The sequence below is a fragment of the Loxodonta africana genome, chromosome 4, assembly GCF_030014295.1.
Source record: "Loxodonta africana isolate mLoxAfr1 chromosome 4, mLoxAfr1.hap2, whole genome shotgun sequence".
In the NCBI taxonomy this organism is placed as follows: Eukaryota; Metazoa; Chordata; class Mammalia; order Proboscidea; family Elephantidae; genus Loxodonta; species Loxodonta africana.
The window spans coordinates 22,186,835-22,208,568 of NC_087345.1; the positions used below are offsets into that span (position 1 = coordinate 22,186,835).

The 21,734-nt window shown below is 42.1% G+C and overlaps 1 protein-coding gene across 1 annotated transcript in view; it reads left to right on the forward strand.

Annotated features, from left to right (window-relative positions):
• The first annotated feature begins 2,911 nt into the window (after positions 1–2,911).
• PRDM4 (PR/SET domain 4) overlaps positions 2,912–21,734 on the forward strand; it is a 38,170-nt gene continuing 19,347 nt past the window's right edge. The window contains exons 1-4 of the mRNA XM_003405315.4: positions 2,912–3,223; positions 8,156–8,289; positions 10,224–10,409; positions 11,955–12,749. Of these exons, the coding sequence (XP_003405363.2) occupies positions 3,213–3,223; positions 8,156–8,289; positions 10,224–10,409; positions 11,955–12,749 (1,126 nt within the window). The 5' untranslated portion in view covers positions 2,912–3,212. The remainder of the gene's footprint in view (positions 3,224–8,155; positions 8,290–10,223; positions 10,410–11,954; positions 12,750–21,734) is intronic.

Sequence of the window (21,734 nt, forward strand, 5' to 3'; positions counted from 1 at the left end):
CACAACAATGGCTAATAATGTGCATCTTTTTCATGTGCTTAATTGCCATCTGTATACTTTGTTTTGTTAAGTGTCTATTCAAATATGTTGCCCAATTTTTAAGATTGGGTTATATGCCTCCTTATTAATGAGTTGAAAGTTTTCTTATATATTCTGGATGTTGCTGTTGTGTGCCATCGAGTTGATTCAGACTTACAGTGACCCTATAGCACTGAGTAGATCTGATGTGATCAGCCAATCAGTTGTAAGGGGAGTTTCCTCAGAGGTGTGGCTTGCATCCAATACGTATATGGACATTCTGGCAAAGCTCACTTGCTTGCTCTGAATCCTGCATCGAGCTCATAATCTACTTGAACTCTGGTTCTTGGGACTTGAGCCTGCTACCTGCCGTATTGCCTGCCAATCTTGGGCTCCTTAGCTCCTGCAGCTATGTGAGTCAGGGGAAGCCTCCACCCTGATGCCTGACCCATGCACTTGGGACTTGCCAGCCTCTCCAACCCTGTGAGCCATTTCCTTGATATTAAATCTCTCTCTCTATCTATATACACACACATATAATGTATATAGTTCACTGGTTTTGCTTCTCTAGAGAATTCAGCCTAAGACACCATCTTTTTAATGGTTCATGATTTTTGTGTCCTATCAAGGTCACGAAACACTAGTGGTGCAGTGGTTAAGTGCTACGGCTGCTATCCAAAAGGTCAACAGTTTGAATCCACCAGGCACTCCTTGGAAACTCTATGGAGCAGTTCTACTCTGTCCTACAGGGTCGCTATGAGTCAGAATCAACTTGATGGCAGTGGGTTTGGTTTTGGTTTTTTATCAAGGTCATGACGGTTTTCTCCTCATCTAGCCATCATTTCAGCTCCTACATTTATTTGGCCTGATTTTTACAAACACCTCTGAAATTAACTGAGTTGTTCAAAAAGAATAGGCACTGAAAACCAGAGGGAAACCCATTCAGCCTTTTATAAAATATTTGATCATTTTCTAGTCCTAGGTTTGAAGTGGCATTTCTCACTTACTTAGGATGTGATTTAATTTAGATTTCTATTCGTTGTCAACAAGAGAGCAAACCCAAGATGACCTGCTAAGGTTCAGCGATAAATTCCCTCATCTGGAATGTACTTTCTCCTTATGAAGAGCAAAGGGGAAAGTTATGGACATTGATACCACACCCCACTCTCATCCAAAATGTGTGCCTGCCTCTGCCCATTCCCATTAGACTGAATTTTCAAAACTCACCAGTCTCTACTAGGTTGCAAGTTGTTCAAGGGCTGGACCTGTGTATTATTCCGTATTTATGTTTGGGATGTAATTCAATAAACGTTTTCTGAATGAAAGTAGGAATTCTTGTGTCTCTGCTGTTCCGTTGGTATATGGAAACAATAAAAGTGACTCTATGGGGCAGTTCTGCTCTGTCCTATAGGGTCGCTATGAGTCAGAATCGACTCGATGGCACTGGGTTGGTTGTTTTTTTTAATGTCAAGTTCTCAAGAGCTTGGGACCATTTTCTTTTAAAAGCATCTCACATTCCTAGTGCTTAGCACAGTGCCATGTATGCAGTAGGGGAGGCAGGGCAAAGAAAGGGGAAGGGAATTTATACAAAATTCGAGAAAATGGGTGACTGTCACATTTAACGCACGATGAAAAAATATTTGGTTTAGACTCCCAATTCCTCCTGGGCAACACTGTCAACATTTCTGTGCTAAGTTAAGCCCCTTATTTCGAATTTTGTGGACATGCGTGAATCCACGCTTCCCCAGTGGCGGAATACCATGAAGACTAAAGCGGGGAGCCGGAGGGGTTTCAGAGGAAAAGGAACTCAGCAAAGATTTCTCTTTGAGACTAAGATGCCCTTGACCCAAGCCACGATATTTTCAATTGCCTCATATGCATGCAAAAGCTGGACTATGAATAAGGAAGACCAAGGAATTGATGCCTTTTAATTACTGTGTTGGCTAAGAATATTGAATAAACCATGTACTGCCAGAAGAACAAACAAGTCTTGGAACAAATACAGCCAGAATGCTTTGACTCACATACTATGAACATATTATCAGGAGGGACCAATCCCTGTAAAAGGGTATCATGCTTGCTAAAGTAGAGGGTCAGCGAAAAAGAGGATGATCCTTGGAGATGGACTGACACACTGGCTGCAACGATGGGCTCAAACATAGCAACGATTGTGAGGATGGCCCAGGACCGGGCAGTGTTTAGTTCTCTCGAACACTGGGTTGCTATTAGCTGAAATTGACTCCTTGGCACCTAACAATAACAGAAACCAGGCACTAGGTAAAGACTACGAGTCCAGCTCCCCCGTGCACATCCATCCTCGTCGCCTAGCAACCGTGAATCGATCACTCGGCGCTCGACTCCCGCGTCCACTGGATCGGCCGGATTGAGACGCTGTATTTCCGACGGAGCCCTCTGGCACCTAGCCCCGCTCCGGCCTGCGCTCCTGTCGTGCGCACGCGCGTGAGGTTGCTGGGCTGGGGGAGGGGAGAGCCGTACGCGGCTGCCACTTGCGGACCGCGGGGCAGTGGAGGGGGAAAGGAGGCGTACGCACGAGGGGCGGAGCGGCGGGCGCCGAGAGTGGCTGAGGAGCCGGAAACGCGCCTCGGAGGGTGCGGCCCTGAGGGGGCGGTGGACCCGGCCGGGTGGAAAACGTTAGGCGGGCGGCCCCCAGGGCGCGGGGGGGCGGGCGGGCGGTCGGGGAGGGCCCCGCGGTGAGCTCTGCCCGGATGAGGAACAAAGCGGAAGGGCAGGCGCGCGGCCCCCGCGGCCGGCAGGTGGGCTGCGCGCGGGCCCGGCGGGGGCGGGGCGAGGGCGGGGCGGCCGGCGGCCCCACGCAGGAGGGCGGGCGGGCGGGGACTTGGCCGCCCGCGGGAGGCGGTGCCGCGGCGCCTGCGGCTCTGCCGCAGCGAGGGGACCGGGGCTGCGTCCTCTCCGTGGTTTTGGTGACCGTGCCTGTCTCCCCTAGGTTGGGCAGCGCCTTTCCGGGAGCTTCGGGAGGAAAGGCCCCAGGTGGCCCCCGACATGCCCCATCCAAGATGGGGTGCACGGCCGCCGGCCCTCGGGAGAAGTTGGGCGGCCCCGGGGGTAGTGGGCGCGTTTGTGCAGCGGTTGTGAGCAAGATGCGGCGGCACGTGACCCTGGAACGCAAACCCTGATGCCGCGTGGTCATTTCTCTGACACTTGGCCCCAAGCAGATGCATCACAGGTGAGTAGGGAGGTGGGCCCAGCGCTGCTGACACCTTTGGAAAACATCTCGCAAATGAGAGTTCAGAGTTGTTACCTTTGTTTTTGGTGCCATTGCGAAAGTTACAGGTGTGGTTTGCAAATAGGTTTGTGTCCCAAACCGGACAAAACCAAACCCGTTGCCGTCGAGTCAATTCCTACTTATAGCGACCCTGTAAGGGAATAAGAAATCCAGGAACCAGTGTTGCGTTGCATGATTTACTCCAAATGGGAATAGTCGTTCCAAATAGCCCATTTTTACTGTTGGCTCTTGGACACATTTTTCCTGTGCTTTTGAGTTATTGGAACGTTTAATAATAATTTCATCTTGACTCCAAAGTGTATTTTTAGTCCATCACCATGTTGCCTGTAAGTTTTGCTGGTTATGGTGTGCCATCAGACCACGGATGGTAGAGTGAGGGATGAAGTTCTTAATTCTGTAGGCCTCATGTTAATGTTTAAAGTACTTTACAGTATCACACCAGTACATTAGAGAAGCACACCAAAGAAAGTTATATTTGGTTGTTTTTTCATGACTCTTTCATAGGCTGTACGTTTAGAATGACAATGATAAAACACAAATTCATAGAAATTATTGAAACTGTCATTGCACTTTGCAAACTGGCTACGTTTCATTTACCTACTTTTATGTCATCCTATGAAAAAGGTGTGAGATCAGCACCTGGCAAATGTTCATACAAAAGTCAGTTAGAAACACACCCATAAGCTGTAGAAGTATGAAGGAAATGTTTTTATGACACGTGAGTGGGGAAGAGAGAGTTTAGTATCTTGATCCCTGGCCCCTTGCAAGATCGCTTCCCGCATTCCCATATGAGAAAGGTAGTTAGGATAGAGTTGGACTTCAAAATGAGAAAGTCTTTCTTGTTGTTGTGTGATGTTGAATCCTTTCTGACTCATAGCAGCCCTGTGTGACAGTAAAACGGCGCCATAGGGTTTTCTAGGCTGCAATCTTTAAGAGAGCAGATCACCAGGTCTTTTCTCCCACAGAGCTGCTGGTGGATTTGGACTATGGACCTTTTAATTAACAGCTGAGTGCTTAACCACTGTACCACCAGGGCTCTTTGAGAAAGTCTTAGGAAGATTATATTGTACAATGCCTTCATCTGCTTTCTCTTTGTAGAATGCTAGTTACCTTTGCTTTATGGCTGCTGAAGTCATCAAATTTTAGTGACTCACAACAAAGCAGAAATCTGGTTTGAACTGGTTTGAGAAGACCTAGCAGTCATCCTGCAAACACCATTTTGATTTTTATCTCCAGATTGGGTACATAGATTAATAGGAATTTTCAGGATGACAGTTGAAGCTACAGACTTAATCATACTTTAAAAAATTGTTGTAATCAATTTATTAAGTCATTACTACCCCAGTGATTGTACTAGGGCTTTAGTTATGTTTGTAGCTATAAAAAGTTACAGGAAAAGTCTGTATTAAGTCAACCTAAACCCAGGAACTTTGAAAATTAGAGTAGCTATGGTTTCTTTAGGCTACAAGGAGCTTTTGCGTTCTTTTATAGCATAATAAAATACTGTCATCAATGTGCTGTTCTTGTTAAGGTCTATCTCATTTGCCGTGTGCTTCCAGTTGTTTTTCTGGTGAGGACGATGAGTTTGTATTGCTCTGTTCAAATCAAATAAGTATTTCACAGTGCCTACTCAGTTCAAGAGGAGTCCCTGGTAAAGATTTATATGGGATCAAATTGACAACAGCAACTGGGAATGTTAAATAGGAAGCTTAGGGGGCAGTGAGTTTCTGTTAATGGAGGAGGAACAATTCAGAAAAGGAGGGTGAGAATGATAGCACAACTTGAAGCATGTTAACAATGTCACTGAGTTGTATGTGTAGAAACTGTTGAATTGGAGTTTGTTGTGTATATTTAAGGCAAGTCTCTGGCTCACCTGCTAGGCGAAAGGTTGGAGGTTCAAGTTCACCCAGAAGTACCTCAGAAGAAAGGTCCTTCAATACTTTCCCAAAAATCAGCCATTGAAAACCCTGTGGAGCACATTTCTACTGTGACACACATGGGATCCCCATGAGTCTAAATCCTATTTATTCAAGGTTCTGTACTAGACTGGACTTGGGCACTTCATTACTGCCTGGGCGCTCAGTTTTATGAGATACCTGGCCAAAGATAAGGATGAAGCCCGTGGATATAGAATAATGCAGGAAGCAGGCCTATATGGGGCTTTAAGTATACCCCACAATATTAATATGTATTGGAACTGTAAAAGGCAAAACAGCTCTTGTAATTGTCTTTCTTACAGTAGTTAAGAGCTTGGGTTTTTTAAATTAGACAGATGTGTATTTAAATCCCAACTCTGCCACTTACTGGTTGCGTGATCTTGGATTAAGTTTCTTAGTCTCTTGAGTCAGTTTCCTTGTCTCTAATATTGTGTAAAGAATAAAAAAAAAAAAGAATAATACCTACTTTTTAGTACTTATAAGGACTAAATGAAATTATTACGTATAAATCATTTAGCTCAGTGTCTAGCACATAATTAGGGAGAAATACAAGAAGAAAAACTAAACCCATTGCTGTCAAGTTGATAAATGCTAGCTATTATTATTTTCATGGCTGGTATTTTTTTCAGAATTAAAAGCCTGTTTAGATTTGCTTTCAATGCTAAGGATGGACTATATAAACCCATTTGATCCCCACTCCTACCTCTTACATACATATGAAAAAGCAAACCAAACCCAGTGCCCTTGAGTCGATTCCGACTCATAGCTACTCTACAGGACAGAGTGGAACTGCTCCATAGGATTTCCAAGGAGCAGCTGGTGGAGTCGAACTGCTGACCTTTAGATTAGCCATAGACTCTTAACCACTGCACCACCAGAGCTCCTCACATGTAAGCACCAAACAAAAAACAAATACCGAATCCACTGCAGTCAAATCGATTTTGACTCATACAAGAAAAATGTGCATTACTGTGATACTCAGTGTGAAGATTGGAGGGTATGAGAGACTTCTTCGAATAGCCTTTTAGCCAGCCTCTTAGAATGATAATGTACATAATGTGGCAGTCTCTAAATTCTGATACAGAAACTAATAGCTGTTGATAATGACCTTCAATAATGTGTTGTTTAAATCATTGTCATTCATTCTAATAAGGTTTTTTTTTAATAATTTTTATTGAGCTTTAAGTGAACGTTTACAAATCAAGTCAATCTGTCACATATAAGGTTATATACACCTTACTCCATACTCCCACTTACTCTCCCCCTAATGAGTCAGCCCTTCCAGTCTCTCCTTTCATGACAATTTTGCCAGTTTCTAACCCTCTCTACCCTCCTATCTCCCCTCCAGACAGGAGATGCCAACACAGTCTGAAGTGTCCACCTGATACAAGTAGCTCACTCTTTCATCAGCATCTCTCTCCAACCCGTTGTCCAGTCCCTTCTAATAAGGTTTTTAATGGCAAAATAAATTGCATAGGAAAGGTGGTTCTCAGATTCTTCAACCTGCCACAAATTGTAGATGAAAAGGTTCAGTGTATTGAAAAGCTTTTTGGCAGTATTTTTAGCATAGTTTCTGCTCTTCCATTTAATTGCTGTGTGATTTTGGGCATGTGATACAGAGTAGAACTGTCGCATAGAGTTTCCAAGGAGCACCTGGAGGATTTGAACTGCCGACCTCTTGGTTACCAGCAGTAGCACTTGACCACTGCGCCACCAGGGTTTCCATAAAGTATCTAGCAAAGCTTATATAATGAACCTCAATATGTGGAGGATATTATGAAGATTACTGATAGAGAATTTTGATAAAATGTTGATCCATGGGGAAAATATGGTGCTTCTTTACAAAGTTGATACTTTTATTTAGACCCAGTATCGCTCAATTGACACCCATGCAAACAGCAGTCATCAAAAGACGCATTGCATTGGGCAAATCTGCAGCAAAAACCTCTTGAAAGTTTTAAAAAGCAAAAATATCACCTTGAAGACTAAGGTGCGCCTGACACAAGCCATGGTGTTTTCAGTCACCTCATATGCATACGAAAGCTAGACAGTGAATGAGGAGGACTGAAGAAGTGACATCTTTGAGTAATGGAGTTGGCGAAGAGTGTTGAACATGCTCTGAACTGCCAAAAGAACGAACAAATCTGTCTTGGAAGAAGTACAACCAGAATTCACCTTAGAAGCAAGGATGGTCAGACTGTGTCTCACATACTTCGGGCATGTTATCAGGAGGGACCAGTCCCTGAAGAAGGACATCACGCTTGGTAAAGTAGAGGGTCAGTGAAAAAGAGGAAGACCCTCAACGAGATGGATTGACACAGTGGCTGCAACAGTGGGCCCAAGCATTACAACAATTATACGAGGATGGTGCAGGATTGGGCAGCGTTTCATACTGTTGTACGTAGAGTCGCTATGAGTTGGAAGAGACTCGATGGCACCTAACAACAACAACAACGTCACTTTTACTCCTAGTGAAAAGAATTAGTGAAAATTCTTTAAGTAGATTAAAATAAATAAATAAACTGCCTATAAAACTACTGATTTGAAATAACAAGCCATTTAGAGAAGTATTTTGTGAAAGAGAAACTTGGGTGATTAAAAAAAAAAAAAATTCATTGCCAATGTGCTCTGAAGATTGCAAACTTTGCTTTTGATGGTATGCATAGGGTTTGGATCCAGGCAGACCTGAGTTCAAATTCCGTTTCTACCTCTTTACTAATTATATGTCATTAACTTATTGTCTCTAAATCCCAGTTGTGTTATCAGTAGAAAGAGGATGATAGTAGCTATCTCACAGAATTGTGAGCATAAAAATGAAGTAATGTTGGTCAAGTCTTCATTTTTCACCCCATTTGTTTCGGGTTCTATAGTATCTTAAAACAGAGTCATTGATGTAATTTTTTTTGTGTAACTGCTGATGTATGCTCTTTCCTAGGATGAATGAGATGAACCTGAGCCCAGTGGGGATGGAGCAGCTGACTTCATCCTCTGTGAGCAATGCCTTGCCAGTCTCAGGAAGTCACCTGGGCCTGGCTGCCTCACCCACTCACAATGCCATCCCTGCCCCAGGTCAGTGGTGAAGGAGAACAACTGTATTTCAACACTTAATGCATTCTCAGTTCTAAATGGAGCCCAGAGGGTCCTCATAGCCCCTTTAAGAATGGGAGGGAGAAACCAAGCAGGCCTGAATGGTAGCTCCACATCTGGTAGCATAGTGGAAGAAAACATTTTTGTAGAAAACTGGAGTTAGTGGATAGGAATAGCAGTTTTTCTGACAGTCCTTTTCTTGAGCTGTAATTTACTTGGCATTTTTTCTAGGCTTACCCATTTATCTGGTTCTAACCTTGCCCCCTGTTCCTGGGTTAATGGAAGAGAATCATTTAAAGTTGTTCTAATACCTGTTCCTAGAAAGCATGGGAAATTGGGCGTTATTTTCTGCTAGGTCTGGAACTGAATGACTATAATTGCAAATGCACTGGGCCTAGAATTATGGGGAAAGAGGCGGTACCAGAGATGGAGGTCTCATGTGGTACTCCGTACTCCCCAGAGCCGCAGTACTCAGAAGATTAGCATAGGGAAACCTCATTCTTCCCCATCACTGTACTTTTACAAACATTTTTCTGCCTGGTTTGATTTTCTTTTTCTGTTGAAGTAGAAAAGAAATGGATAAGCTGTTGATTCCTATAATAGCAAGCTATCGATTCAGGGTCTGTGACATTGTAATGTATTGGAATTTTTTTATCAAGATATAGAAGTTAATGCATAAGAATATTTTAAAGAAACCTATTAAGTTGTTTGGAAACCCTGGTGGCCTAGTGGTTAAAGAGTTTGGCTGCTAACCGAAAGGTGGGCAGTTCGAATCCACCAGGCACTCCTTGGAAACCCTGTGAGGCAGTTCTGCTCTCTCCTATAGGGTTGAGAGTTGCTGTGCATTGGTATGGACTCGATGGCAATGGGTTTGGTTGTTTGTTTGTTTTTTTTGATTATTGTTTAACAAGTTCTTTATAGAGAATTGCCTCTCTAATTAGCGAAATATAGCAGTTAAATAAGATACATCCAAACTAGGGTCTCTTCTCATTCCTTCAAGTGACCCCAAAAGAAATTTTGATTTCTTGTGAGCTGTTACCCCATTTTGACTTGTGTCTTAGGCATTCCTTTTAGTGGATATACTCTTGTTATGGAGGAAAATCCTATTTAAAAAATAACGCCATTGGCACAGATCTGGCAATCAGCACTGCTCAAGGTGGTGAGCGTTCGTTACGTTACTTAGGCCCAGTAAGGGTCGCTTCAGCACTGCAGGTAGACGTAATCCAAGGAGGCTATAATCTAGGGTTTAAATTTTTTTACATTGTAAAGTACAGTATGTATATAAAAGATTATGAAAACATAGATGTACACTTCGTGTCTAAAGTTGGATCATTTTTCCAAGTTGAAGTTTACATTCTTGTGTAAAGTAGAAAATGCAGCAAAGTAAAAAGAAATGTAAAAAATATGTATCCATAATATCACCACTTGGAGATCACTCCTGTGAACATTTTGCTATGTGCTCTCCCAGTCTTTTTTTCTCTTCAAAATTAGTATTCTTAAGCTATATTTAAACTAGATTTTTAATTGTAAAATAAATGTCTTGGTACTCAAGTACAATACGTGAGTCGGAATCGACTTGACAGCAACGGATTTGGTTTTGGGTTGAAGGATCAACTTAGCGTTTTAAAATGAACTCTAGAATGAGTTTGGTTTTGGGTCAGAGGATGAACTTGGCATTTTAAAATTAACTCTAGAACTTACTAGGATTAAGGCTGCTTCGTTTAATCCTGTTTATGTATGTCTGCAGAAAACTACCTGGGGATGAAAAGGGTTTTTTTTTTAATGCAGAATACTAGCTGAGATTTTTCTCATATGCAAAATCCTTTCTAAGGGTTTAGCTGGGGATTATAGAGAGAATTTTTAAAAAATACTGATTTTCTTTTAATTAAGAAGAAAACTTTTTTTTTTTTTGGTAGGCCTGCCAGTGGCAATTCCAAACCTAGGTCCCTCCCTGAGTTCTCTGCCCTCTGCTTTGTCTCTGATGCTCCCAATGGGTATTGGCGATCGAGGGGTGATGTGTGGGTTACCAGAAAGAAACTATACCTTACCTCCATCACCTTATCCTCACCTGGAGAGCAGTTACTTCAGAACCATTCTACCTGGTAAGTATTACAGTTATTTTGGCATTAAAAAAGAGAGAGCCACCTTTTAGCCTTAATTCTTGCAGACTTAATTTAACATTTTTTTTCTGCTTATCACTATTAGATACTAATCTCTAGGTGAGTAGAAATTCTTTTTGCTTATATTTGTACTTTTCTTAGAATGTACAGATAGCACGTTACTAATACAGCTGTTTGACTAAGCTTAATTTCTTAATGTCACATAAACGATTTCGCTCTCCTTTTTCCTCCTGCATCTCCTTAGTTCAATTTTTATAATTTTGCTATTTTTACTAACCATGTCTTGCTACAGTGTCATTGTAATTGTAAAATAAAGTTTATTGAATTTTTATTCTATTATGAAAGTACTGTATACACATTTCAGGCAATTCAGAAAATAAAAAGAAATAAGGAGGGAGGAGAACCACTCATAGTCTCACCATCCATCTTTTTGGTGTACTTTCTTCCTGTCTTTTTTACATGGTATAGGTTTTTACCTGTTGTTTATAATTAAAATCGTATTTTCTATGCAATTACGTGTCCTTACATTTTTTCACTTAATAATTTTCTCTGTTTTTATAGTTATTCTTCCCTGTCCTTACATGGTTTTTATAAGTATCCTTTTCAGTGCTGTATTACATTCAACTGAATGGTTGTTGCATTATTAAATCAATCTTTATTGTTGGACAGTTTGGTTTTATTAATTTTGTTATCGTTTTAACTATGCTGTTATGGATATGGAAACCCTGGTGGCATAGTGGTTAAGTGCTACAGCTGCTAACCAAAAGGTTGGCAGTTCAGATCCACCAGGTGCTCCTTGGAAGCTCTATGGGGCAGTTCTATTCTGTCCTGTAGGGTCACTATGAGTCGGAATCGACTCGATGGCACTGCGTTTGGTTTTTTGGGTTTTGGGTTATGAATATATCTTTGTATACAGTATTTACAAAATATATTTAGGGATTTTTTCATAAGTGAAATTCTTTTGCAAGAAAGGCACATTTTTGAGATTCTTAGTATATATTGCCAGATTATGCTCCAGTGAGGTTTTAGTAGTTTACGCTCCCACTCGCAGTACAGTGAGTACTATTTTACCACATCCTCACAAGCATAAGTGTTAACATTTTTTTTTCTGTTTTGATAAAGCAGATACAAGAGTGACTTATTTTGAATAGAATAAATTAGTTATTTTGAATAACTTAATTACGTTTAGTTAAATTTTGTACTTCACAGTGGAAGATCTGCCTTTAAATCATTTACCTTTTATTTCTAGTACAGCAAATCTTTAGCATCTTAGAACTCAGGAATTGCAATCATGTATATATTAAAGCCAACATTTAAATTATTAATTTTTAGTCAACATCAAAGGAATACAGTTAGTTTTTTAGACTTTCAGAGTTTCACAGGAAGAACTCAATTATGAACTCAATTAACGAACTCAATTAATTTATTAAAGTGTATACATTGATTAAACCGGAGAAGTAGGTAAAGCATTGTGTATTTAACAATGTACCAAAAAGTCCCTGATATCTCATCTTTTCCTTTTCTCAGGCATTTTATCTTATTTAGCTGACAGACCTCCTCCTCAGTATATCCACCCTAACTCTATAAACGTTGACGGTAATACAGCATTATCTATCGCCAATAACCCTTCAGCACTAGATCCATATCAGTCTAATGGAAATGTTGGATTAGAACCAGGCATTGTTTCAATAGACTCTCGCTCTGTGAACACACATGGTGCCCAAAGTCTTCATCCCAGTGATGGCCATGAGGTGGCATTGGACACAACAATCACTATGGAGAATGTTTCTAGGGTTACCAGCCCAATATCTACAGATGGAATGGCAGAAGAGCTTACAATGGATGGCGTTGCAGGCGAACATTCCCAAATCCCAAATGACTCCAGAAGTCATGAACCTCTCTCTGTGGATTCTGTGAGCAACAACCTTGCAGCAGACACTGTAGGACACGGTGGTGTGATACCCATTCATGGGAATGGCCTGGAGCTCCCTGTGGTCATGGAGACAGATCACATTGCAAGTCGTGTCAACGGGATGTCCGATAATGCCCTCAGTGACTCCATCCACACCGTGGCTATGAGCACCAACTCTGTAAGCGTGGCACTCTCTACCTCACACAACCTCGCCTCCCTAGAATCTGTTTCCCTCCATGAAGTTGGCCTCAGCCTAGAACCTGTGGCGGTCTCCTCCATCACCCAGGAGGTTGCTATGGGGACAGGTCATGTAGACGTGTCTTCAGACAGTCTTTCTTTTGTACCACCTTCACTGCAAATGGAAGACTCCAATTCAAACAAGGAAAATATGGCAACCTTGTTTACAATTTGTGAGTTTGCTTAGCCTTTTTCTTTTCAAAATATCGGTGGTAAGAGCCATCAAAGGCCTAACAAGTTTAGTCACAAAGTTAGACATTAAGAAGTGTAGACAGTAACTAGACTTTGGAATTTTTCTTTACCTTTGCATTGCCCTTTATGTCAATGTGATGACTTTTCCTCAAGTAAGCCAGATGATAATACAAACAGTTGGTTCTTATAGCATCTTCCAAAAGTAAGGAAATACAAAATAATCATTTCTGTATTTTACAGATAAGCTTAGTTGGTAATATTTAAGGTATTTTCCAAGATTTCACAAATGGGTAGTTAATTATAAGAGTAAACTTCAGTAAGATATTCTCTGTGACAGGCTTTGTGTTTAAGGCAAAAAGAAGCCTGTTAGATTATTTGTACTTATGTCCCCATGGAACAGTATAGGTGGATATAAATGGCAATTTTTTTTCTCAGAATCTATATAAATTAGCATAGTTAGACTTCTAAAAGTTCTTTTTATTAGACAAAAAAATGAAAGCAATATAAAATGGTCAGTTTGTTGGTATCATTCATGCAGGAAACATGTTGGATACTTACTATATGCAAGCCTCTCTGCTAGATGCTGGGGAGAAAATGGCCTACAAGAGACAGTACGTGCCTTTAAGGAGCTTGGTTTGTTGGGAACAGGCTATTGCAATACAGGATAAGTGCAGGGTGCTAAAGGAATATGAGGGGGACCATCTAACCAGGCTGTGGACTGGCCAGGGAAGACTTAAGAGGGGAGGTAGCATACGTGTTAGCACAGACCCGAAGGACAAGGAAGAAGTAAGCAGTTGAGACTCAGGAAGAGCAGCATCCCAGACAGGAGTTGACACCTGTAAGTGCCTAGAACTAAAAGAATTGTGGGTGGGTCAGGATGGCTGAAGCATAAATGGGGCAAGGAGAGGAGTGTGTGGTGAGAGAAGTAGGAGCCAGAACAAAAAGGGTCTTTTAAGACCAGTGAAGGGTTTTAAGCAATGAGGGTTGAGGAGAGGCAGTGTTTTCTACAATGTGGGGATGATAACTAGGTTTGTTGGAGGCAAGTGGACAGACTGGGAATATGATGGGATAATTTAAGTCGCTGATTTTCCAACCCTAGGGTAGAGATAATAAGGATAAGTGGATGAGTTTAAGAGCTATTTATAAAAAGTAAGACTTGGGATTGGATGACGTTGGGGAAGGGAAGAGTTAAGGAGAACACCTGGTTTGTGGCACGGAGAACCAGGTAGATAGTGGTACCATTCATTTAGATAGTGAATATTGGAGGAAGAGTGGATTTTTTTTTTTTGCAGGATGGTGATAAGTCCAGTTTTTAAACATGTTGATTTTGGTGTCTGTAAGAGAGGTGTCAGTAGAGAGGTCTAATGAGAAGTTGGGTCTGGAGTTCAGAGAGAGAGATCTATCTGTCTGGGAATATTTAGGGATCATCAACACTTAGATGTTAATCATGGCCATGGAAGTAGGGTGAAATCAGAAGAGAGGAGGGCCATGAGATACACCCACAGAGAAAGAAAAGCTTACAGAAGAGACTGAAGAGGAGAGTCAGAAAAGTAGGGGGAAGCCCGGGATGGTATGGTGCCACAGAAGCCAAGCAGTGGCGAGACCTTCTGTATTATCCTTTTAATGTCTCAAAATTATAATTTTTAAGTATTTTAATTGGAAATTAATTAAGTCATATTAATTTGGAAGATAAAATGAAACCCATTGCCATAAAGTTGATTCTGACTCATAGCGACCCTATAAGGACAGAGTAGAACTGCCCCATAGGGTTTCCAGGGACGGCTGGTGAATTCAAATGCCAGCCTTTTGGTTAGCAGCTGAGCTCTTTACCACTGCACCAAGGCTCCGTATTTGGAAGATAAGAGGTGGCCAATATAAACCTACTGCTCTTATGTTGGCGAACAGAACTTTTTGTTTTTAAGTGTTTTTTGACATGAGATATAATTCATATACATTTCTTAAAGGGTGTAATTCAGTAGTTTTTAGTATAGTCACAAGATCGCGCCACCATCACCACTCTGTTTAATTCTAGAACATTTTATCACCCCAAAAAGAAACCTCATATCCATTAGCACTTGCTCCCCATTCTCTCCTCCATTTCCTGGCAACTACTAATCTGCTTTCTGACTTTATGGATTTGCCTGTTCTGAACATTTCATGTTAATGGAATCATACAGTGTGTGGCCTTTTGTGTCTGGCATCTTTCACTTCAGCATAATATCTTCAAGGTTCATCCATGTTGCAGCAGGTGTCAGTACTGCATTCCTTTTTATGGCTGAATAATATTCCGTTGCATGCATGTGCCACATTTTGTTTATCCATCTGTCAGTTGATGGACATTTAAGTTGTTTGCACTTTTTGGCTATTATGAATAATCAGCTATGAACATCTGTGTACGAGTTTTTATATGAATATATGTTTTAAGCTTGCTTACATGTATATATGCCTAGGGTTGGAATTACTCTGTTTAACTTTTTGAGGAACTGCCAGGCTGTTTTCCAAAGTGTCTGCACCATGTTACATTTCCACCAGCAGTGTATGAGGGTGCCAGTTTCCAGTATCCTTAACAACTCTTATTATTTTCTAGTTTTTGTTTTTTATAGTCATCTTAGTGGTTGTGAAATGGTATCTCATTGTGGTTTTGATTTGCATTTCCCTAATTACTAATGATGATGAGCATCTTTTCATGTGTTTTTTGGCTATTTGAATATCTTTTCTGGATATTCAGATCATTTCTAAATGTTTATGCAGTATTGTTTTGTTCCCTGGACCAGTGGCTGGGGCAATTTTAAAGGCAGGACCTAGAGTTGCAGGCAGTGTAATGGCTCCAAACCACCCTCACAACAGTTTGGTGTGGATCCCGCAAAAAGAGGCACTAAAATCCAGGCTGATCAGTCCAAAGCTTTTAATCAGGAGATACTTAATGCTCAGAGAACAGCACCGTGAAGCTTGTGACAAACAGCAAAGCACCAAGAATCACCTGGGTTATGTCTCTGGGGTCTTTGTGCTCGTAGTTTATATATACCCTAAAAGTGAGTGCTGACAAAAAAGGAAAGTACTGTGACTACGTGCAGGGGGACTTAAAACTAGTTGGGTCCTTAGAAACAGAGTGTTTTCTCTTGATTAATGCATGTGGATGTACCTCCCTTTAAAGGTAGTTAACCTGCAGCTGCCAGCTTCCAGGTAGAGGAGCATCTGTTCAGTGTAACTGAATGAGTATGTGGCAGGGTTATTGCTGTGTCAGCTACTCTGGTGTACTCCCAGAGTCCTTTGCGGGCAGGATCCATGTTGGCTGTGTCTAAGCCCTTTGCAGTCCACCTCTTTCTGTCAGTTTTTATAATCTCACATGCCCACTGCTTTCACTAGAGTCTCTAAGGAAAGCCTGGAGTGCACCTACCCAGACAAATTGGGGCGGGGGGTGGGGGGGCAGCCAGGGCCAGAGGTTAGTGCCACGTAGCCATTACGTCCTGACTTATCCAGGATATTTCTGGTCAGCAGCTCCAATTGATAGCAAATTATTTGGTGGTTTGCAAGTGAGTGGTGCGTTTACACCAATGTCATGATATTTTTTCCATATAAGGTGTATTGCCAAGCTCTCTGTCTTTCATACAGTTATTTGGTTCCCAGCACTCCTCAGTGTTATATAACATACCAGCTACTAGTATATTAACCACATGAATCTACCCCATAGTTGCCAATAATCACCCATTGTCAGGTTATGTTGTTGGGCTTTTTTTTCAAATTTGCCTCCCTAACTTGTTGTAAGGCCAGACTAGAGGAGATTATCCTGTCCCTGGGAAGGGCACATCTACTCCCTCTGCACTTGCAGTATATTTAGTGATATTGTGGTACTTAATGTGCTGTTTGTAATTTTGTGTTCAGCTGTCTAAGAGCATCCTGCAGTCCAGCCTTGGCCCTTTGACGGGGAGGTCCACCAGGAGGAGCCTCCTTGGCTGCTAAGAAGGACTAATAAAGGCAGTCCAACAATCAGACTGATGTGCTATCTTGGCAGTGTGGCGTGCCCAGGACAACATGTTTGCCGGTGCCTTAAACAGAATTAGTGGGGGCATAGAGGGGCACAGAGGAGAAAAAGGTTGATGAAGCTTTCAGGGGAAAAAATGCTTTCTAGGCATATGTATAGGACAGTCATTATTTTCTTTTAACATATAACTTGTATTAACCTCTCCTGCCAAAACTTTGGCAGCTTGTGGGGTCTTTCTCAGCTGGGTATACCACACCTTGTGCCCAAGGGGGTTTCTTTTTGTAGTAATTAACAGGTGAGGTAGGCTGTGCACTCGTCTCAAACTCAGTGCCACTGAGGAACATAGGTTGAAGGCCAGAGAGGGAAATGCTGCCTTACGGGCAGTAAGAGTCCCACTCTCATTTGGTACTTGCCACTGGATACCCTAATCTACCTTCATCTGTCTGGGATTTATGTTGGTATCCTGAGTGATAGGATTCATTTTGTGGAGTCCAGTTTTGGAATGAACGTGGGTGGCAGGGTCTTCCATAGCCTAATACAGGTAGTCCCTGACTTATGAGTTGTGATGAACCATACTTACGACTGCCTGTCTGTTTGTTTTGGTACATCTTATTGTTAGTAATACATACTATACACAACATTGCGGTGCGTAATTTGCTGATGTTCTCTCTCTCAGATGTTCACTTGATGATGTTCAGTGCTATGCTTTATAAAGATACTGATAATAGAAGGCAATAATAATGAAAACTGAAAAAAATGAGGTATTCAGCTTATGTCAGAACTGACTTATGACTGAGTCGGCAGAACAGAACCGTGTCACAAGTCGGGGACTACCTGTAGACTGGCCTGGGTGTGGCTCTACACTTAGTTGCTCATTCAGAGATCATCCTCCCATGGTGGGAACTTGATTTAGAGCTTTCAGGGTTTCCAGGACCACTACTGGCCAGGGGCTCCAGGAGTGTAGACCCTTTAGGGCTTTAATTTGTTTCTTGAGGAGGCCATTTTTCCTTTTGATTAACCTTGCCCCTTGGCTATAGGGCAGGTGAAAAGGCCATTATTGGCTAAGAGTTCCAGTAAAATGAGACCCTTGGTCACTATTAATCTCTTTAGTCTTGTCATACATTGCAGTTAAATTTTTTAGGGCCTGAAATGGTAGTGGCTTGATTTGTCCTTGTCCTCGTAAAAGCTTGTAGAAGTCCCCTACATAAGTATCTATACAGGTAAGGGCAAATTGATATCCTTTGCTCTTGGTAGGGGTTTTGTGTAATCTATTTGCCACATTTGCAGAGGGCCGTCTACTTTAATACGGCCCTATGGTCCTTAAATTGAGAAGGGCATTCAGGGCAGCAGATGGAACCTAACTCAATAGTGAGTGCGATGTCCCCTTTGGTAACAAGTCCTGCCTGTTGTGCAATCTTCAGGTGGTTGGGACGGCTCAGTGCCCTCTGTTTTCGTGTATTCATATGGCAGTGTCTTGGCTATCAGTAGGGGAGAGGGCTCTTAAACCTGCTAGGGTATCTGCTTCTATATCGCCTATGGGGGAGTTGGTGGTATGTGCCAGGACATGGTACCCAGTTACTTCTAGACCCAGGTGGTTATAACTTGTTCCAGATATCTCACTGCAACTCTTGCTCCCATCAAGGCCTTTTATTAACTTCGAAATTATCCTTTTTCCATTGTCATATCCACAATGTGAGGCCCTTTATTCTGCCCAGGAGTCTGTACAAATAGTCAACAGGTGCAGTTTCTGGGTAATCATTCCCCAGACTGTGCATAATTCTGCCCGTTGACTATGCCCGGTACTCATTTCAATCCATATGATGCCTGTTTCTTTGGCTGGATGGCTGTTGCACAGCATGTGGGCAGCTGGCCGGCACTAGAACTGTCTTGTCTACCATGCATCTTCTGGCAGAGGTGGGTTTTCCTCACTGAAACCCATTTAGGGCATTCAAGGGGTATTAGCAGTTGTCCTGCTAAACTGGCCTAAGTATTCATGTAGTTCCTTGGATAGGACACTAGGGGGCAACTTAAACCTGTTGCCATCGAGTCAATTCCGACCCAGTGACCCTATAGGACAGAGTAGAACTGCCCCATAGGTTTTCCAGGGAGCGTCTGGTGGGTTCGAACTCCCAACCTTTTGGTTAGCAGCCTGGCTCTTAATCACTGTGCCACCAGGGCTCCATGCCATCTTACTAAGGTGTTATTCTATGCCACAGCCAACCTAGGCGTTGTGAAGAGGCCATCTACCCACCCGATGATAGGGTAGGCTGTTTTTTATTGTGGCTTTTTTTGGAAAGGACCTGTGTTTGTAATAAGTATTACACACAGCTAGGAATTGTTTTTTTTATTAATGCTTAGCATGTTTCAGCATCCTTGAAGAGCTGGGACCAACAGCCAATTGGCTACCTCTGTTTGTTTTTGTGTTGCCATAGGACCTATCTCATGCTGTCCTCTGTAACTGACAGCTAGTTCAACGGGCACGTCAGCTTCTGTGGTTTCTAACACTTGAGCCTGCTAAACTAATGCTTTAGCCTGGGTGAAAGCACTCTCCCGTGAAGTCCCCCAGTCCCAGGTGGCTCCACTTTTTATTAACCTATTTTTTTTTTTATAGAGGTCAGAGACACTGTTCTAGGCGAGGAATGGAAGCTCTCCAGTTACCTAGCAGCCCGTGAAAGCTTGCACTTCTTTAACTGCTTATGGGCACAGAAAGGCAGTGATTTTGACCACTGACAGCAACACTAGAGTCTTACCTAACTACTAGATGACTTCCAGAAATCCAGCTGTTCAGCCAGGCCCCTACATCTTTTGGGGATTTATAGCCCATTCTAGCTGATGAATACATTCCACCACTTTGTTGTTTGTGGTCTGTAAAAGACTAAGGTTAGTAGAGGTTTATATAACATTTACATAGTGCGCAAGGTATACGTCTCCTGGCAAGGGAATTGTGGCCAGGTCTTGAGCCACCAACCCGTGGCAGATAGTAGGGCTGTGTAAATAATGCTGCGGAAGCACCTGAAAGGTCCATTGTTGCCCTTTGCAGGTGAAGGCAAATATATCTTGGGCATCTGGGCTTAAAGGAACACTAAAGAAAGCTTTGGCCAAATCTAGTACAGTGTGGTATTCTCCAGACTACATGGTTAACTGTTCCAGTATCATGGCGGTATTGGGAACTGCTGCATGTATGGGGGGGTGGGAATCACCTTATTCTTGGTAATCCACAGTCATGTGCCATGTGCCATTGGGCTTGTGGACAGGCCATAGTGGACTATTGGATGGCCTTTGTGCCCACCTGAGTATTTGTACTTTTTAAAATTCAGCAGCAGCTTGAGAAATTCCTTCATTCCCGCTCCCCCCCCCCCCCCGCCCCGCAGCAGTCAATATTGTTGGCTATTTACTATTCTCTGGGATTTAGATAACAAAAGCAATTCCCATTTAGCCCAACCTTGTAGAATCAGCTTTATAGTTCTCACTAGTAGGTTAAATTCTCCTACTGTAGTTTTTAAAGAAGTCGCCAGCATTGTGTCAGTTTTTAAAATATTTTCAGGAATAGGGGACATATAAACCCCCAAATTGGAATAATGTGTCTTACCAATTTGCATAATGATCTTAGTCTTTTTTACTGGGATAACTGCTCCTCCACATCCATGTATATATGGTATAAAAAAAAAAGACAAAAACCAAACCCATTGCCATCAAGTCGATTCCAACTCGTAATGACCCGTCTTCTGGTTTCCACAAGACCGCATTGTAGTTTGGATTGTTATTGTTGTTAGGTGCCGTCAAGTTGGTTGTGACTCATAGCAACCCTATGGACAACAGAATGAAACACTACCCAGTCTTGCACCATCCTCACAATCGTTATTATGCTTGAGCCCATCGTTGCAGCCACTGTGTCAATCCATATCATTGAGGGTCTTCCTCTTTTTCTCTGACCCTCTGCTTTACCAAGCATAATGTCCTTCTCCAGGGTCTGATCCTTCCTGACAATGTGTCCAAAGTATATGAGACGTAGTCTTGCCATCCTTGCTTCTAAGGAGCATTCTGGTTGTACTTTTTCCAAAACAGATTAGTTCGTTCTGTTGGCAGTCCTCGATATATTCAGTATTCTTCTCCAACACCACGACTGAAAGGTGTGAATTCTTCGGTCTTTATTCATCATCCAGCTTTCACGTGCATAGGAGGTGATTGAAAACACCTTGGCTTGGATCAGGTGTACCTTAGTCTTCAAGGTGACATCTTTGCTTTTCAACAGTTTAAAGAGGTCTTCTGCAGCCAATTTGTGCAATGCAATGTGTCTTTTAATTTCTTGACTTCCGTTTCCATGGGTGTTGATTGTGGATCCAAGTAAGATGAAATCCTTGAAAACTTCAGTCTTTTCTCCATTTATCGTGCTTATCGGTCCAGTTGTGAGGATTTTTGTTTTTTGTGTAAGTGTAATTCATACTGAAAGCTGTGGTCTTTGATCTTCATTACTAAGTGCTTCAAGTCCTCTTCACTTTCAGCAAGCAAGATTGTGTCGTCTGCCTAGTGCAGGTTGTTCATGAGTCTTCCTTCAATGCTGATGCCCTGTTCTTCTTAATATAGTCCAGCTTTGTGGATTATTTGCTCATCATACAGATTGAATATGTTTCATGAAAGGATACAGCCCTGATGCATACCTTTCCTGACTTTAAACCACTCAGTATTCCCTTGTTCTGTTCAAATGACTGCCTCTTGATCTGTGTACAGGTGCCTCATGAGCACAATTAAGTGTTCTGGAATTCCCATTCTTCTCAATGTTTTCCATAATTTGTTATGATCCACACAGTTGAATGCCTTTGCATAATTAATAAAACACAGGTAAACATCTTTCTGGTATTCTCTGCTTTCAGCCAGAATCCATCTGACATCGACAGTGATATCTGTGGTTCCATGTCCTCTTCTGAATCCAGCTGAAATTTCTGGCAGTTCCCTGTTGATATACTGCTGCAGCTGCTTTTGAATT